The sequence below is a fragment of the Pavona decussata genome, unplaced genomic scaffold (genome assembly GCF_977016875.1).
Source record: "Pavona decussata unplaced genomic scaffold, jaPavDecu1.1 SCAFFOLD_27, whole genome shotgun sequence".
Lineage (NCBI taxonomy): Eukaryota > Metazoa > Cnidaria > Anthozoa > Scleractinia > Agariciidae > Pavona > Pavona decussata.
This window is the reverse complement of record NW_028145450.1, coordinates 1034368-1048235: the sequence shown is the minus strand read 5'-3', so window position 1 is coordinate 1048235 and position 13868 is coordinate 1034368. Positions and strand designations below refer to the sequence as shown.

At 39.2% G+C, this 13868-nt stretch overlaps 2 protein-coding genes across 2 annotated transcripts in view; both read right to left on the bottom strand.

Moving 5' to 3' along the window:
* LOC146485227 (putative G-protein coupled receptor CG31760) overlaps positions 1-13868 on the bottom strand; it is a 36891-nt gene that overhangs the window by 11764 nt on the left and 11259 nt on the right. The window lies entirely within an intron of this gene.
* Positions 4820-7708, bottom strand: LOC146485228 (uncharacterized). The gene is made up of 2 exons (XM_085103633.1): positions 7269-7708; positions 4820-6472 (listed from the first exon to the last, which is right to left on the bottom strand). Exons 1-2 carry the CDS (start codon positions 7287-7289, stop codon positions 6095-6097), a joined length of 399 nt encoding a protein of 132 aa, XP_084959759.1. The 5' UTR covers positions 7290-7708; the 3' UTR covers positions 4820-6094.

Genomic DNA, 13868 nt, shown 5'->3' with positions numbered 1-13868 from the left:
ATTAATGTTTTCAGGCTAAAATTGCCCAACAAATAAAACTGTTCAGTCTCAGCCCCAAAATTAGACATTCTTATAAGAACGGACAGTATAGGACGCTAGTCCATCGCAGGGTTACCCCTCGCAGTTTCCACCGATATCTTTTTATACGCCTTGCAGCGTGCGATTCTCAAAACTCCCAAAAACCTACTTTACGTCTACACTTTTGTGTGTTCATTACCTGGAATTTTGGTTTTTTTAATAATTTTGAAAGGGCTCCAAGGGAAAGATAATGTGAAGTTAAACAGTTTCTTATCCAAGCAAACAACACGGAACACAGAAACTATAGACCCATTTGAGATGTGACGTCACGTCACGTGATTTTTCCTTCCCCATCTTTCGATCTAAACTCCGACACGTAAACACCCACCGCGCCTCCTCACAGCTAGCCGACACAATATTAATATCTCATTCATTCCATCGACAAACCTGTCTACTCTGTGATAAGTATGTTCTTAAAAGTTTGGTTAATCCCAGCTTCTTATAAAAAAAAAGTGTGTGTAATCAATCAATTTCACTAAAATTATTCTAAAGCGAATCCATTACATTCAATATTTGTTTCCTGTGGATTTTGTCCGATTCAAAATGGCGGGTAAAAAATTTACCATAGAAATGAGAGAAGCGAGCAAACAAAGGAATGTTTTAGTCTCAAACTAAGGTAAACACACGGTTATAAGTTTGGACACGATCATAATAAACCAAATGAAAAGTAAATAACAATTACTAGAACATAGACCGGTTTTCAATTGAGTGTCGAAAGTAATTTCGCGTTTGCTTTGGTTTTGCATTACTACGCTCTGTGATTGGTTAACAAAACTCGCGCCACTTTCTCAGCCAATGAGAAGCAAAGCCAAAACCAATCGTGTTTTCGCCGCACGCGTTTTCCCGCGCTTGGCGCCAGTTACATGTATTTACTTCAAATTCTGATTGGCTCGTTGTGTTGTTTACATCTGTTGCGATTGACCAGAGTAATTACTTTGGTTTTGGTTTTACGACACTCAATTGGAAACCACTCTATGGCTTGAAAGAAATTAAGCCTCTTACTTACACAGCCGACTTTTAATATATACACAATTGTAACTTTTGAGTATGTAGACAAAGTCATCACCATTCAAATGAAAGCCAGTATCGAGACGAGTATTACTTTCCCGTAGCGCTGTTTACCATACTGTACAAGGTGATTTTAACTTTTGAGTCTACGAACGTAAATATTCTGATTTAAAAGCCACTGAACATAAATTAGCTGTAGGCCTGTTTAGTTTCGTGTAAGAGGTGATTCAAACTTTTGAATTTTAAGGTGAACATTGATATGAAAGCTACTGGGTAGTGCTTTCCTGTGGTGTAGTTTTCTTTGCTGTATAAGGTGGACCTGACTCTAGGGTTTGTGGATGAGATCGTTAACTGTGACCATTCAAATAAAAAGCGACGGAGAAGTCCTTTCTTGGTGTTGTTTACTGTGTTGTATATGCAAGATGGTTTAATCTTTTGAAACTGTTTTTCGATGGAAACTTTAATTAAGATAATTCAAACGAAAACGATTGCGCAGTACTTTCCAACGGTACTAATGTTCTGTTGTATGATTCTAACGTTAAGCTACATTTAGCATATAAATCCTTTCATTCAAGTAAAAACTATTGAGAAGTGCTTTCCTGAGGTGCTGATTACTATGCTGTACAAGGTGGTTTTTAAATGAAAGCTACTGAGAAGTACTTTCCTATGGTGCTGTCTATTATGCTGTACGGGGTAGTTTTAAAACATTCAAATGAAAGCTACTGACAAGTACTTCTGTATATTTTCCGTATTTTACAAAGGGCATTTTGGTATCTTCTGTTATCTCTAAACTTGAATAGTTTTGGTTTCAAACGAGCACCTGACATCAACAACGACACAGATTCTGATAAGTTTTAATCACAAGATTTCCCACTCATGTCCTATGACTAGCCACAGTAACAGCTGATAACAAGTAACTGATTGAATTAGCACAACAATACGATGTCCTACAAGTTTATACACCTAATATATTCGCCGCCCTTCATTCGTATTCTGGTGCTCCATTAGCTGAACCCTTTTGAAAAACCCTTCTGAAAAACATTTCATTCGGATTCACATCATTTTACACAATCTCCAGCGCGAAGCCTGGAAAAGCGGCTGTGAAACAACGCAAACAACAAGCAAACTTACCTACTGCCGAAATGAAAACAAAAAACTATTTTTTTTTTCTGGAACATGAAATGTATTTGCAACGAAGATAAGTTAATTTCAGTCGTGTCGAATGAATTTCAAATAAGATACATGTATAACAATCGAATGTACGTTCGATATACACTCCCTCGGGTCGTCTTTTAGCTATAGTTAGACTGTAGGGCCGAAAGGGGCCATTTGCTTCTCAAAGCAAAAGTATCTCACTTTCTCAGTGTTAGTGTGGCTACTGGAGTAACTCACACGAATTTTGCCATTTTTTTCTGGATAAGGATTACATAACGAGGCAGGAGAGCTCCTGTCAAACGTTTTGTGTTTTGCGTTTGTTTGTTTGTTATTTGGGGGGGGGGGGGGGGAAGGGTGAAGGAGGTGGCAATTGGATACTGTCTCTGATAATTATTTAGCTGTGCACAAATACGAGAAGCTTCAAAGCTCTTCACAGGGCGATGTGAACTGATTATGTTAAATGTATAATGAAGGCGATCCGGCGGGTGGAGGGGGTGAATTGATGAAATATTGACTGGTATCTAGAGCTGAATGGATCAGCAATGAGTTGCTGCTACCATTCAAGTGAAAGCTTTAGAGTACAACGTTTAATATGTTCTGCACGGTGGCATTACATTTCTTGTTTCGGGAAGTTTTGGTTTTGAATCCTGTACTCTGGGTGCCAAAGGTTATTTCATTTTTAGCAGTTCTTCCTATGGTACTATGCTGTTAGATGGAATGTTCGACATTTGCATCTGCTCATAATTATAAAACCCAACTTAAAAAAGCTACCGATTTGCAATGCTGCTGTTTTAATACTCTTTGAAGTCAAAAGAGTGTTGATGAAATGCCTCAAATGTTACCATTCAAATGCCAGCCATTGAACGGTCAGCTTCACGTTTCCCTGAAATCAGTGATATTTATGAACTCAACACACGGTCGCAAAGGGCAATTTGGAATAGCATTCCATCAGTTGAAATAGGGGGTGAGTACATTTGATCATTTCGTCATGAAAAATGCGCTAGACAAATTCATAAATGATCATTATTAAATTATTATTATCTGATCGCAGGCGTGTAAATAGATCATTTCCGAGTTGCTATGAACCTCATTATGAAAGCGAGGCTAGGTGAAAAGTTTTTGTTATGAAAATTAGTTTTCATTCATATGCAAACAAAACTCATTTTCATATGAAAAGTTTTGCACTTAGCCTCGCTTTCATGGTGAGGTTCACAGCAACTCGGAAATGGCCTATTCATGCAGCGACCAGTTGGGCGATCGGTATCCGTAGATTCTAAAGTACTTTTAAGGGATCAAGGCCTATGCTGTTTCCTGACATCAAGGATAAAATTTTGCACGGGCATCGAAACTGGGACCCAGGCCTCCGAACAGAGGTTCCTATAGCCGGTGGACGAAATGGTAGACTATAAACCAAGGACCCTCTGTTCCAGGGTAGACAACTGGCATCAGTGATGGAGAAATATCCCTTGTGAAGTGTGGCATGTGTGCTTTGAATAGACACTTGAAGGAAAATTAAATTGCTGATCTCTCATGCTGTTGTTGAGCTTTTTAAGTAACGGATCTTAAAGCCTTGGATGCGGGTGTTTTCGAGAATGCCTCCTATCCATAAGTAAAACTGATTTTCATCATCTCCCAGCAATCAAGGCGACCAACTCGGGTATAAAGGTTTTTCAGCTATCCGATAAAAAGCCTCGTTTTCGGCGAATATTACAATTTTGGCCATCCCCTGCGCGAAGCCCGATTTAAACCCGCTATTGTTCGGAATAGAAAGAATTAAGTCTGGTTTTCACGTGCGATGCAAGCTGATTGTCACAAGCTAGTTTCCGCTTGGCACGTTTTTTGTTGTAGCGTGTACGACACGTTTGTCATGGTTTTCTTGGCAAGTCTCCTTTTTCAATTTTGAACAAGTTCTTGTTAAACTTGTCCACACACGAAGTCTAAGTCAAAATTGTCACACAACTTGTCAAGGAAAACTTAGACGCTCTACCCTCGCTGTTGCTGTAATTTTCAGTACAGGGTCTGTATGCTATGCCACGGAAGCGATGTGTCACAAATTTCATTTGTGATCCGTGCATAACCTAGCACTTCTTCAAAGGCGATAATTAATTAAACAACACAAATACTTTGCTGTGGTATAGCATAATACATTTATCAAAACGATTTTTGTAGCCCGTTCTAGAATTTATGCCCCTATCCCAATACCGTTCGAGTAGCTAGCCTCGGGGAGATAAATAAAAGGGAGGGGGGGGGGGGGGGTGCGAGTAGGAGGGAAAACTGACGAATGGTACTATACAGCTTCTATTTGTAAAAGGCGGGCACCATGAATAGAAAAACACATGTCTTAATAAATTAAGACAACACAAATGTCTAGTTCGCAACGAAGATAAGAAAATATATATATAAACAGACACAAATCAGTCGTCATTTTGGCAATAACCTGACCGAGTTGACATGTATGAAAATAACCGTACCCTAAATGAAAGGTGAAAATTTATAAAATGCGTCTACTGAGATTAGCGACAAGCCGGACAGTTGAGAATTATTAAAATATACTAAATATTAACGAGACAAAACGATCTCACAAAGGTTGTTTTATTGTCGAGGTTTTTGTACAGAAGTCGAGGCAACGGTAATAAATAGTTATATAAAGAAATATTGTTGCAAACCATCAAATAGAGATTTCCATATTTTTTTTCTTTTTGCGTCATGTCTTAATCAGTTGTATGACTTGTATGCAAATTTGTCGAATTTCTTTTTCTTTAATTTTCACTGTTCTGTTTATTTCGTTCATGGCAAATATTGCTGCGGAGTGTGCATTTTATTTGTTAAATTGCGAACGGTGAAATTTTTCCTCCGCAATTTTTACTGAAATTGTTCAATCTATTTTATATGAATGATATTTCTTCGCTAAGGCTTCGTTTGAATGCTGCAATTGTCTAAACCCCAAAGTAATATTTCGTGTTATAACAATGCGCTTTTTAACACCAGTTGACGCGGAAATCCTACACCACCAACGAAAACAAAAAATAATTGAGCCGATGTGCGTTCGAAACCTGGCCAACGAAAGAACACAAAGCATTAAATTGCGAATGATCGAGATTTTCGCGAAAGTCACTATTTCTAAAACGAATGAATGAGCATATTTTCGGCTGTTTGTTTAAAGAAAATAGAATTCTAGCTACATAACGTTGTATGAATATTAATAACACAAAGACCTATTTACATCGGGAAATTCTCTCCTCTGTCCGGCAAGGCCATTCGACACATCTGTCAGTTCAAAATTCAGATGAAGTCGAGACCAAAATAAACCCTTTCTTAAATTTCAAACTGTTAATAGTTGTCCATTTTGAGCAAAGGATCGACCTTGTACTCAATGTTCATCTGGGTCATTGATTCTCCATGCGTCCTCACTGTTTTTCACCTTGAGGAAAACAAAACTCGACAGGCAACACGTTCACTAGTGATATCGGTCCTTCGGCGAGATAGCGAAAACTTATAAATATCGTAGGAAACCAATATCTTTTCCCCATTTCTTCTTTTATTTTTCGCGACGAAAGAATCTTGGACCGATTCCATGCATGGGTTTTCTTTTCCTTGAAAATTAATTCACCAATTAAAAAGCGCCATCAACTGCAAAGCCACAAAACCCCAGCACTCGGAAAGAAACCAAACAAACACGGATTTGACGAAAATTTCAGCATCGCTTCTCCCCTCTGCCTCGCAAACTAATTCGCCGAAAGATTAAGCGGATCCAAGAGCGGACTCCAATAAATTTCTGCTTCCAGCGCAAAAATATCCATATTTCGTTTCCTCCTCACCGGCGAAATTTCACCGCGTTTCCAAAGTTGTCTGTTTATTTTACATTGCTCGTTGTCGCATGTGACGTGACAGGGCGAATCGCTTTAGTGGGATTTTCTAATGCAAGAATTATGTCTTGGTGAAGGTCGATATTTTTCTTGTGATCGGCGTTGTTGGCCGTCTGAAAAACCTTAAGTTCGCCGATTTCCTGTAGAAGTTTTAAAGTGTCTTCGTTTACCATTTGTATCGTCGGCGCAAGTGTCGATTTGTCAAGCTTCTTCAATCCCTCCGCGTTGTTCGAGCGCCTTTTCGAACCAGCTTTCTCCACCGCCGAGGCCGAGTTCGTATCGCTGGAAGCACCTTGGCTTTCCTCGCGGTCCCGTCTTCGAGATGGCAAGCATCCCATTATGCCAAGCTTAAAACACTCTCGCATCTAGAAAAAGACACATCACGGTTACATAACATTAATATTCAGCTTTTGCCGCCGTAAAATGGCATCATATCGCGGTCACTGAATCGCGCGCTTCGACCTGCTGTCTTCACTGTAGCGGAGTTGCTCCGATCAGCTTGTCTTTGGTATTGGATGACATTTAATAATTAACTAAGCCCGACAGAAGTGTTTGCTCAAACATGACGTCATCTACGCGTTGTCGGAGCAGAATTTATGCAGTTTCCATTCGCTTCCATCAGGAGTCTTTTCCCTGACAATAGCGCCAATCATATCGAAACCTTGCTTGCGAAAGAGTTATAAATTAGCGCAGACTTTCGCCAGGCGAAAGGTCAAGTAAGAAAAACAGACGACGAGATTATATGTGATATAGATTCACAACACCAGCCGATGTTCAAATCGCATTCAAGCTTTTAATGCATCATTGAATGATCAGCGAATTCTAAAGGACTTACAATGCCTACCAATAGAAACTCAACAACGAGAGACAATTTGTTTGAATTGTGCCTAAAAAATATATACATATCAGCTATTCAACACAGCTCTGTCTCGTGTAGCGACATGTGTTATCAAAAATAGCTTGACCGCAAACAAACTTTCACCAGATGAGCTTTGTTGTGGAGTTTCATTTTCAAGACTGAAAAACCATTGTTGTTATTATCCAGGGTTGAATTGAGACGTTGCCTGACATTTAGTGTTTTTAAAATGATAGTTTCACCTTAGAATCCAATTGTTTTATATAGTAAATAAGCTTTAAAAGCATTGTAGATAATGGACTTACCTTTCCAATGTATCGTGGCATATAAATCGTCTTTCGAGTTGATTGTTCAAGGTCTTCAAGGTCGAACCAACAAGCGAGACAAAAGAGTGCGCGGTTTCTCTTGCTAAGAAAGTTTCCAACCAACTCTGGACGTGAAAGTCTTGCGAAATGAAGCTTTAAGGCGAGTGGGCTTTATAAAGGCAATCACTTGTTATGACGTAATCAAATCCTTGTAGATCCATATTCGATAACACTTATATCAGACTGTTATCATATCACGGGCTGTTCAACAGCGGAGGTCACGCCTCGGTGTATCGACTAAAAACACGACATCAGCCGAAAATACGCTGACTGTTGAGGAGGAAACAGGGGTATGCGTTAAAACATATCGAATTTCCCTCCAAGCGATCTTGTTCTCACGGATGTGCGAGCTTGTTTTGCAAAATAAATCAAAGCATTACTAATCAATTATTCGACAACAGACGGCGCTATTTAAAGAGAATGATATTTATTGTTAGTTTAATATTGAAGTTAACGCCACTTCGGTTGCTTATAATCTTCGACGTTGAAAGAAGTGATCGCCTAGAAAATCATTAGATCATAAAGTTTCAATTGATTCACGGCCCTAGAAAGCGAAACATCACCTCCTTGTCGTTGATTGTATTGTTTACGTGCTTGCGTGATATCACGAACGTTCGGTAATTCACTGGAGTAAAACGTGACGCATTGGTCTTCAATCATGCATCATCGTCAAAGCTAAAGGTAGATTACCCAACAGTAACTGATAATACGCTTCGGTGGAGAGGCCAAGTTATTTTTACACTGCAAAAGAATGAATGCACCGCGAACCATATCGGTTCTTTGACGCAATCGGTTGCTAAGAGCTGAATATATACCAAGGGAAAAAAAGACTCCGGCAAGAAATTAGGACTTTTCGTGGTCCGAGATCAAAAGAATCGCACGATTTTCGGAAAAAGTTCTATATAGCAGGCATATTTATCACTTAAAAAGTGCTCAAAAGAATAAATATGATACAATACTTCAGGCACTTCACTTACAAGAACTTTAATTAAAATAGAAAATAAAACCCTAAAATATTCTGGAGAATAATATAAATACAAAAACTCACCACAGGAAAGCGCCGCTCAGCTTGGATTTGAATGGTCACATTTAAATTTCCGATTACGAAATAACTTACAGTGCTACATGACATGAGAGGAAAAGAATTTACAACATTCAATCCAGTCTTTCGTGTAGATAAAAACGGTGCAAATTTAGAAACTCCTTTGAGGCTCTTGACTGTTTTGCCTAAATATCAGAGCTACAATTTCATGGCGTTCGTCACCAGACAATTATTCTTGGTACTCTGAATACAAATCCATATAAACTAATTATAACAATGTATGAAAACGTTACTTTCTGTAATGAAATACATATGTACCACCCCAAAGTTTCGTAACGTAGGAAAAATTATGATGCCTCAAGGACAGCTGTGATTACGGGGGAGACGTGACTAGTTCAGAAATTTGGGAGATAAGTTGCTGAAGATGACACGGGCTGAAATGTTCTGTGACTTGAATATTAAGCTAAAATATCCGAAGTTAGCTTGTCCAATTATCTCATGAAAGGGTCCAAAAACTACCCTGCGAGCAGAGGCCCTGCGATCTTCCTAGATAAGTCGTGGAAGATCGAAGGGCCTCTGCTCGCAGGGTAAAAACTACCTCTGCCACCGAAGTTAGCATTGCAAAATTTTCCTTAAATTTTCTTCGTTCAATACCGCTGTAAAAAGAATAACAAGGGCAATAACTAAGATTTTCAAAATGGCACGGAATCTTAAAATCCGTAATCTGTACGATGACCAAATCTTCCCACGGAATTGTTCTGAGTCTGTCTCGATGCGAACACGTACGATTTCCTTCAGTTTAGCCTTGTATTTACACTGAGGTCTTATATATTGCGTATGTTGCCCAATATTTCCTTCCCTTCCGGGCAAATAAGCGCTGAGTCAACTCGAAAGATCTGCTAATTTGGCTACTTTGTATTTATTTAATAGTAATATAACCTGTATTTATGTTTACTGTATTTTTTCTTCTCTTACGCGTTTCTAACCAAAAAGTGTGAAATAAAATGATTTTATTTGGAAAGATGCTTTGCACGTGTCATTTGCCATCAAAAGGGATATCTTGAAAGTTTGATTAGGAACGGTTGCCCCCTCCACACGTGTCCAGTTTTGATGCATAAAAAGATAAAAAAAAACCGTAGTCGTTTCTAGTGCGGACTTGTTACGATGTCGTTAACTCAGTCAAAGTATCTTTTTCGAAAGCTTCTGCTTTCGTCCGCGTTCATTGGCGTGTTCAGTCGACGATCTAAAAAACTCAGTTCCATTTTTATTTTTTTTATTTTTTTTCATTGTAACCACACGTACCGATAAATTCCCAGCTTCCTAGAACCTTTAATTGCGTTCATAATACCCATGCAGACATACAGAAACCTGACATAAACTGTTTCAATTCATGAAAATTTGTCAACCACATAAAGACCACGGATGCTTTCGAAACATGACAATGATATAACATCACCCACTCACTGAAACGTTTTGATTTGTGAACCGACAACTACAAAGAAAACCGAGTTGACCTGCGGGTTTGTACTGAACCCATCGCCGAAGGGCTGTTTTTGCTTTCTGTTTCAGAAACACACTCGAATTATTTTGCCCACATACATGTGCGTGGGAAATCAGGACAGGAAATGTGTGACACTTCTGTGGTAGAAAAACGTAATTGAACTGCACTGAAGAAGACCTACGGATGTCACATCTACGGAAATGTAACTGTCGTGGCCTGAGGTATTTGTCAACTGGTTTCCTTTCACGAGTTTCTTGATTTGGGTTGTGACGTGTCTGCGACACATGCACACATACATGCATGTTTATTCAAGATGTTAATAAATTAATCTGTACATCTTTAAAAAGGAAAGGAAAGAACATCTTGAGAAGGAAAACAACGGGGAGATAAAATCCTAAATTGTGATGTTACCAATGAAAACTACTTAGCATTAACTTCCCAGACATAACTGTGCAAAGTGGTTCTCACTTTTAAACTCTGTTGAGTGAAATACTAAAATGGAACCATTCACACTAAAGGCCAGCTAACGAGGCGCAACTTCCCCTGTTTATTTAATGCCGGGGTAGTACAAATCCTCGACGGTGCGGTGGTACCCTTATGTTGTTCAAGGTAATCAAGTTTCATTTGTTTTTCAAAATGAAAGCTTCTGATAATAATTTTCGGTGATCTACAAGTTGTTGCCCACTTTCAACTTTAAAACTCTCAGAGAAACGTGAAGTCTACGTGTCCAGATGGCGAAGGTGATCGATGACGACGATGAAAGAATGCTGTGACTGTATGCGCATGCCCTATTGGAACGAACAGAAAACTGCAGCGTTTTGATCCAGCGCAACTCATCTTCGTCGTCGATCTTAATTCAACTTCACTTTCTCCATTTTACAACAACAAGTAGTCACGTTTAAGCTCTCGTCGATAACGTAATTTTCAATGAATCCCTTCAGCCCTTGTTTATTTGGACAAACATGTAATCCGGCCAATGATCCATTAAAAGCCTCTTCCGGCAACGAGGTCGCTTCCTTTGGTTCAAAAGAGAAACATGTTTCAAGGAAGCCTTGTTTGGGGTTTCAAAGATAAGGATTAGGGATAATACCACAAAATATTGGCAAGGGTTATCGGATGCTAAACTACATCTGATGGATTGGGGTTAAAAAATTGTGGGGTAATCGACAATGATCCTTTTATTTTCGACCACCTTGTCGTATTTCTCACCTTGGCATTTTGGGTGAGTTTAATTTGTGGTATGAGTGGCAAACTCCCAACTAAAGTCCTATTAAGTCCCGCATGTGCTGGACGGTGGCCGAAATAGACAAACGGGTTTAATAGAGAGGGAAGGGAAAGGCTTAAGTCAAGTCAGCCAGTGGTAGAGCATCCGAACTTGCACTAGCTAGAATATTCGACTCCTGGTGGGATTGACCGAAAAATACATCTATCATTTAAAGTTCAGAAAACAAAATAAGTTTTCAGGATCCAAAAACAAATTTAAGCGTACAAGCTTACGACTCCTTCGTACAATCTTTGTCAAGTAGCGAAATGTTAATTTTTGCCATGTGATTTGAGGTGAATGACAAGAGAAAACTTACCCCTTCTTTTCCTTAGCCTAGCAATTTATGCATTTAACTCAGTTTAGACGACATTCCGTTTTGATTTTGCGACAACACGTTGCGTTAAAACTGTCCGCGCGCTATATTATACGGAGACTATTTTTAACGCAACCAGTTCCGTTGAAAATTATCCTTAAAAATTTTCTCTGGTCAAGTGGTCAAGTTTTGCTTTAGCGCAAATCGTTCAACTGGGGAGAAAAGCGGCGAAGACGAAGGACAAGGTATGGGGATAAGGGCGTGGTATTCAAGTTATCAACAGCAACTAAGTTCTCCGAAAAATGATCATCACTGCTTTGTCAAGCAGACGGTTTAAGACAGAGAGACCAACCCGGGAGACCAACAACAAGAGAATATTGTCTCGCTGCACCGTATTGAACATGGAGTTCGCTGTAACAATTCAGTGCACAAGATATGTTTCAGTCGGCACACTTGGCAGGTGTCAATATATATATAAAAATACCTAACTTAACTCGGTTCCCCAATAATTCGTACTTATCACAGAAAATGCGGCCTCCCCCGCCTTAGTCCATGCAGAATTCACACCTTAACTTTCGTTAATGTGTCTGTCCACCCCCTCCTTGACTTATCGGGACTGGCTTGTATTTCACTACTGATAACACTTGTCTGTTGCTACTAAACTGTTTTGTATGGCAACCGTGTTGGAACTCCGAACCAATAACGTGGGAAAGAGTAAAAATAGAAATTCTATTCCCAAAGGTGCGTCTTAAGTGGGAGGAAAACAACACTATAGCCGAGTTTCTTTTTGTTATAAAGAACGTTGTGTTTGCTTGCTTTTATGTGTGCGTCCCACAGACGCACACGTTTATGCTTTGTGGCAGAACTACATTGCACAGTAGCTAAACAAACATTTAAAAGGAGAAAGGTCCATTTCACAATCTTGAAGAATGTTGGGGTTAAATCTTAGGACATAATCTGCAACAATACTGTTTTTTTTTTTTTTTTCTTCTTTCTTTCTTTCTTTTGGCAACAAGAAAATCGCATGGATCGTTCAAAATACGAAATAAAATTTTTAAGTCATATAAAAAGCTGCGTCCTTCACATCCAGATACCCTTGACCTTTGAACGGGTGCCAATCATGATCGGGACTTGAAATGGTTTCTTAAGGGTTTGATGACGCATTATGCGGGCTTTTATATAAAGTCATTGCTCGACATGGGTGAAACTGCATGCCCACAAAGCACGTGCACATGTGGTTCACGTGAGTTTTACATAATTATATAACTATACAATTATTATTATTATTGTTATATAAGGAAACTTTTAGTTCGGTTTAAGCCCATACTTGCGTCACGGAAGTGCGAACGACTTGTTATTGTAAAATAATGTTTTGACTACATGTTAAGGAAGAAATTTATCATTCAAACTTCCACCACTTTTTCCCCCGCTCAACTGTCGAAAATTACCGGTCATTGTCACGTCGCGTCATGTTTATCGATTCTTGTTTAGGCTACAATGGCCCGGCGTCTGACTTTACTACGAAATCTCATTTTCTTAAATTCTGTTTCGCATGCGATTTTTGGTGCAATTTTTGTCTCACTTAAGCCGTTTAATTAATTAATGCAACTTTTGTCGCGTTCGAGCTCGGGACGAAAATCTCAAATGCAAACAAGTAGCGATTCAGCGCGATTTGTCGACGCGATATCGCCGAGGTTCGAAACTTATCCGATAAAAGTGCGACAGAAATCGTATCGAAAACTCCTTGTGTAAGCGGTCCTTTACACTGAGGGGTTTCATCCACAGACTAAAAAGTAGGAACCACCTTGTGAAGCAAACTGAATAAACAGCACCACAGAGAAATACTGCTCGATAGCTTTCATTTGAATGGTCACACTTTAGGATTTCCCCCACAGACTCAAAAGTTAGAACCACCTCGTACAGCATAATAAACAGCACCACAGTAAAGTGCTGCTCAGTAGCTTTCATTTGAATGATCACACTTTAGGAATTCATCCACAGACTCAAACGTTAGAACCACCTTGTACCACATAATAAACAGCACCACAGGAAAGTATGTATGCTCAGTAGCTTTCATTTGAATGGTCACACTTTAGGATTTCATCCACAGACTCAAAGGTTAGAACCACCTTGTAAAGTATAATAAACAGCACCACAGGAAAGTACTGTATGCTCGGTAGCTTTCATTTGAATTGTCACACTTTGGGATTTCATCAACAGACTTAAAAGTTAAAACCACCTTGCACAGCATAATAAACAACACCACGGGAAAGTACTGCTCGATAGCTTTCATTTGAATGGTCACACTTTAGGATTTCATCAACAGACTTAAAAGTTAAAACCACCTTGTACAGCATAATAAACAGCACCACAGAAAAGTCCTGCTCAGTAGCTTTCATTTGAATGGTCACGGTTTACGG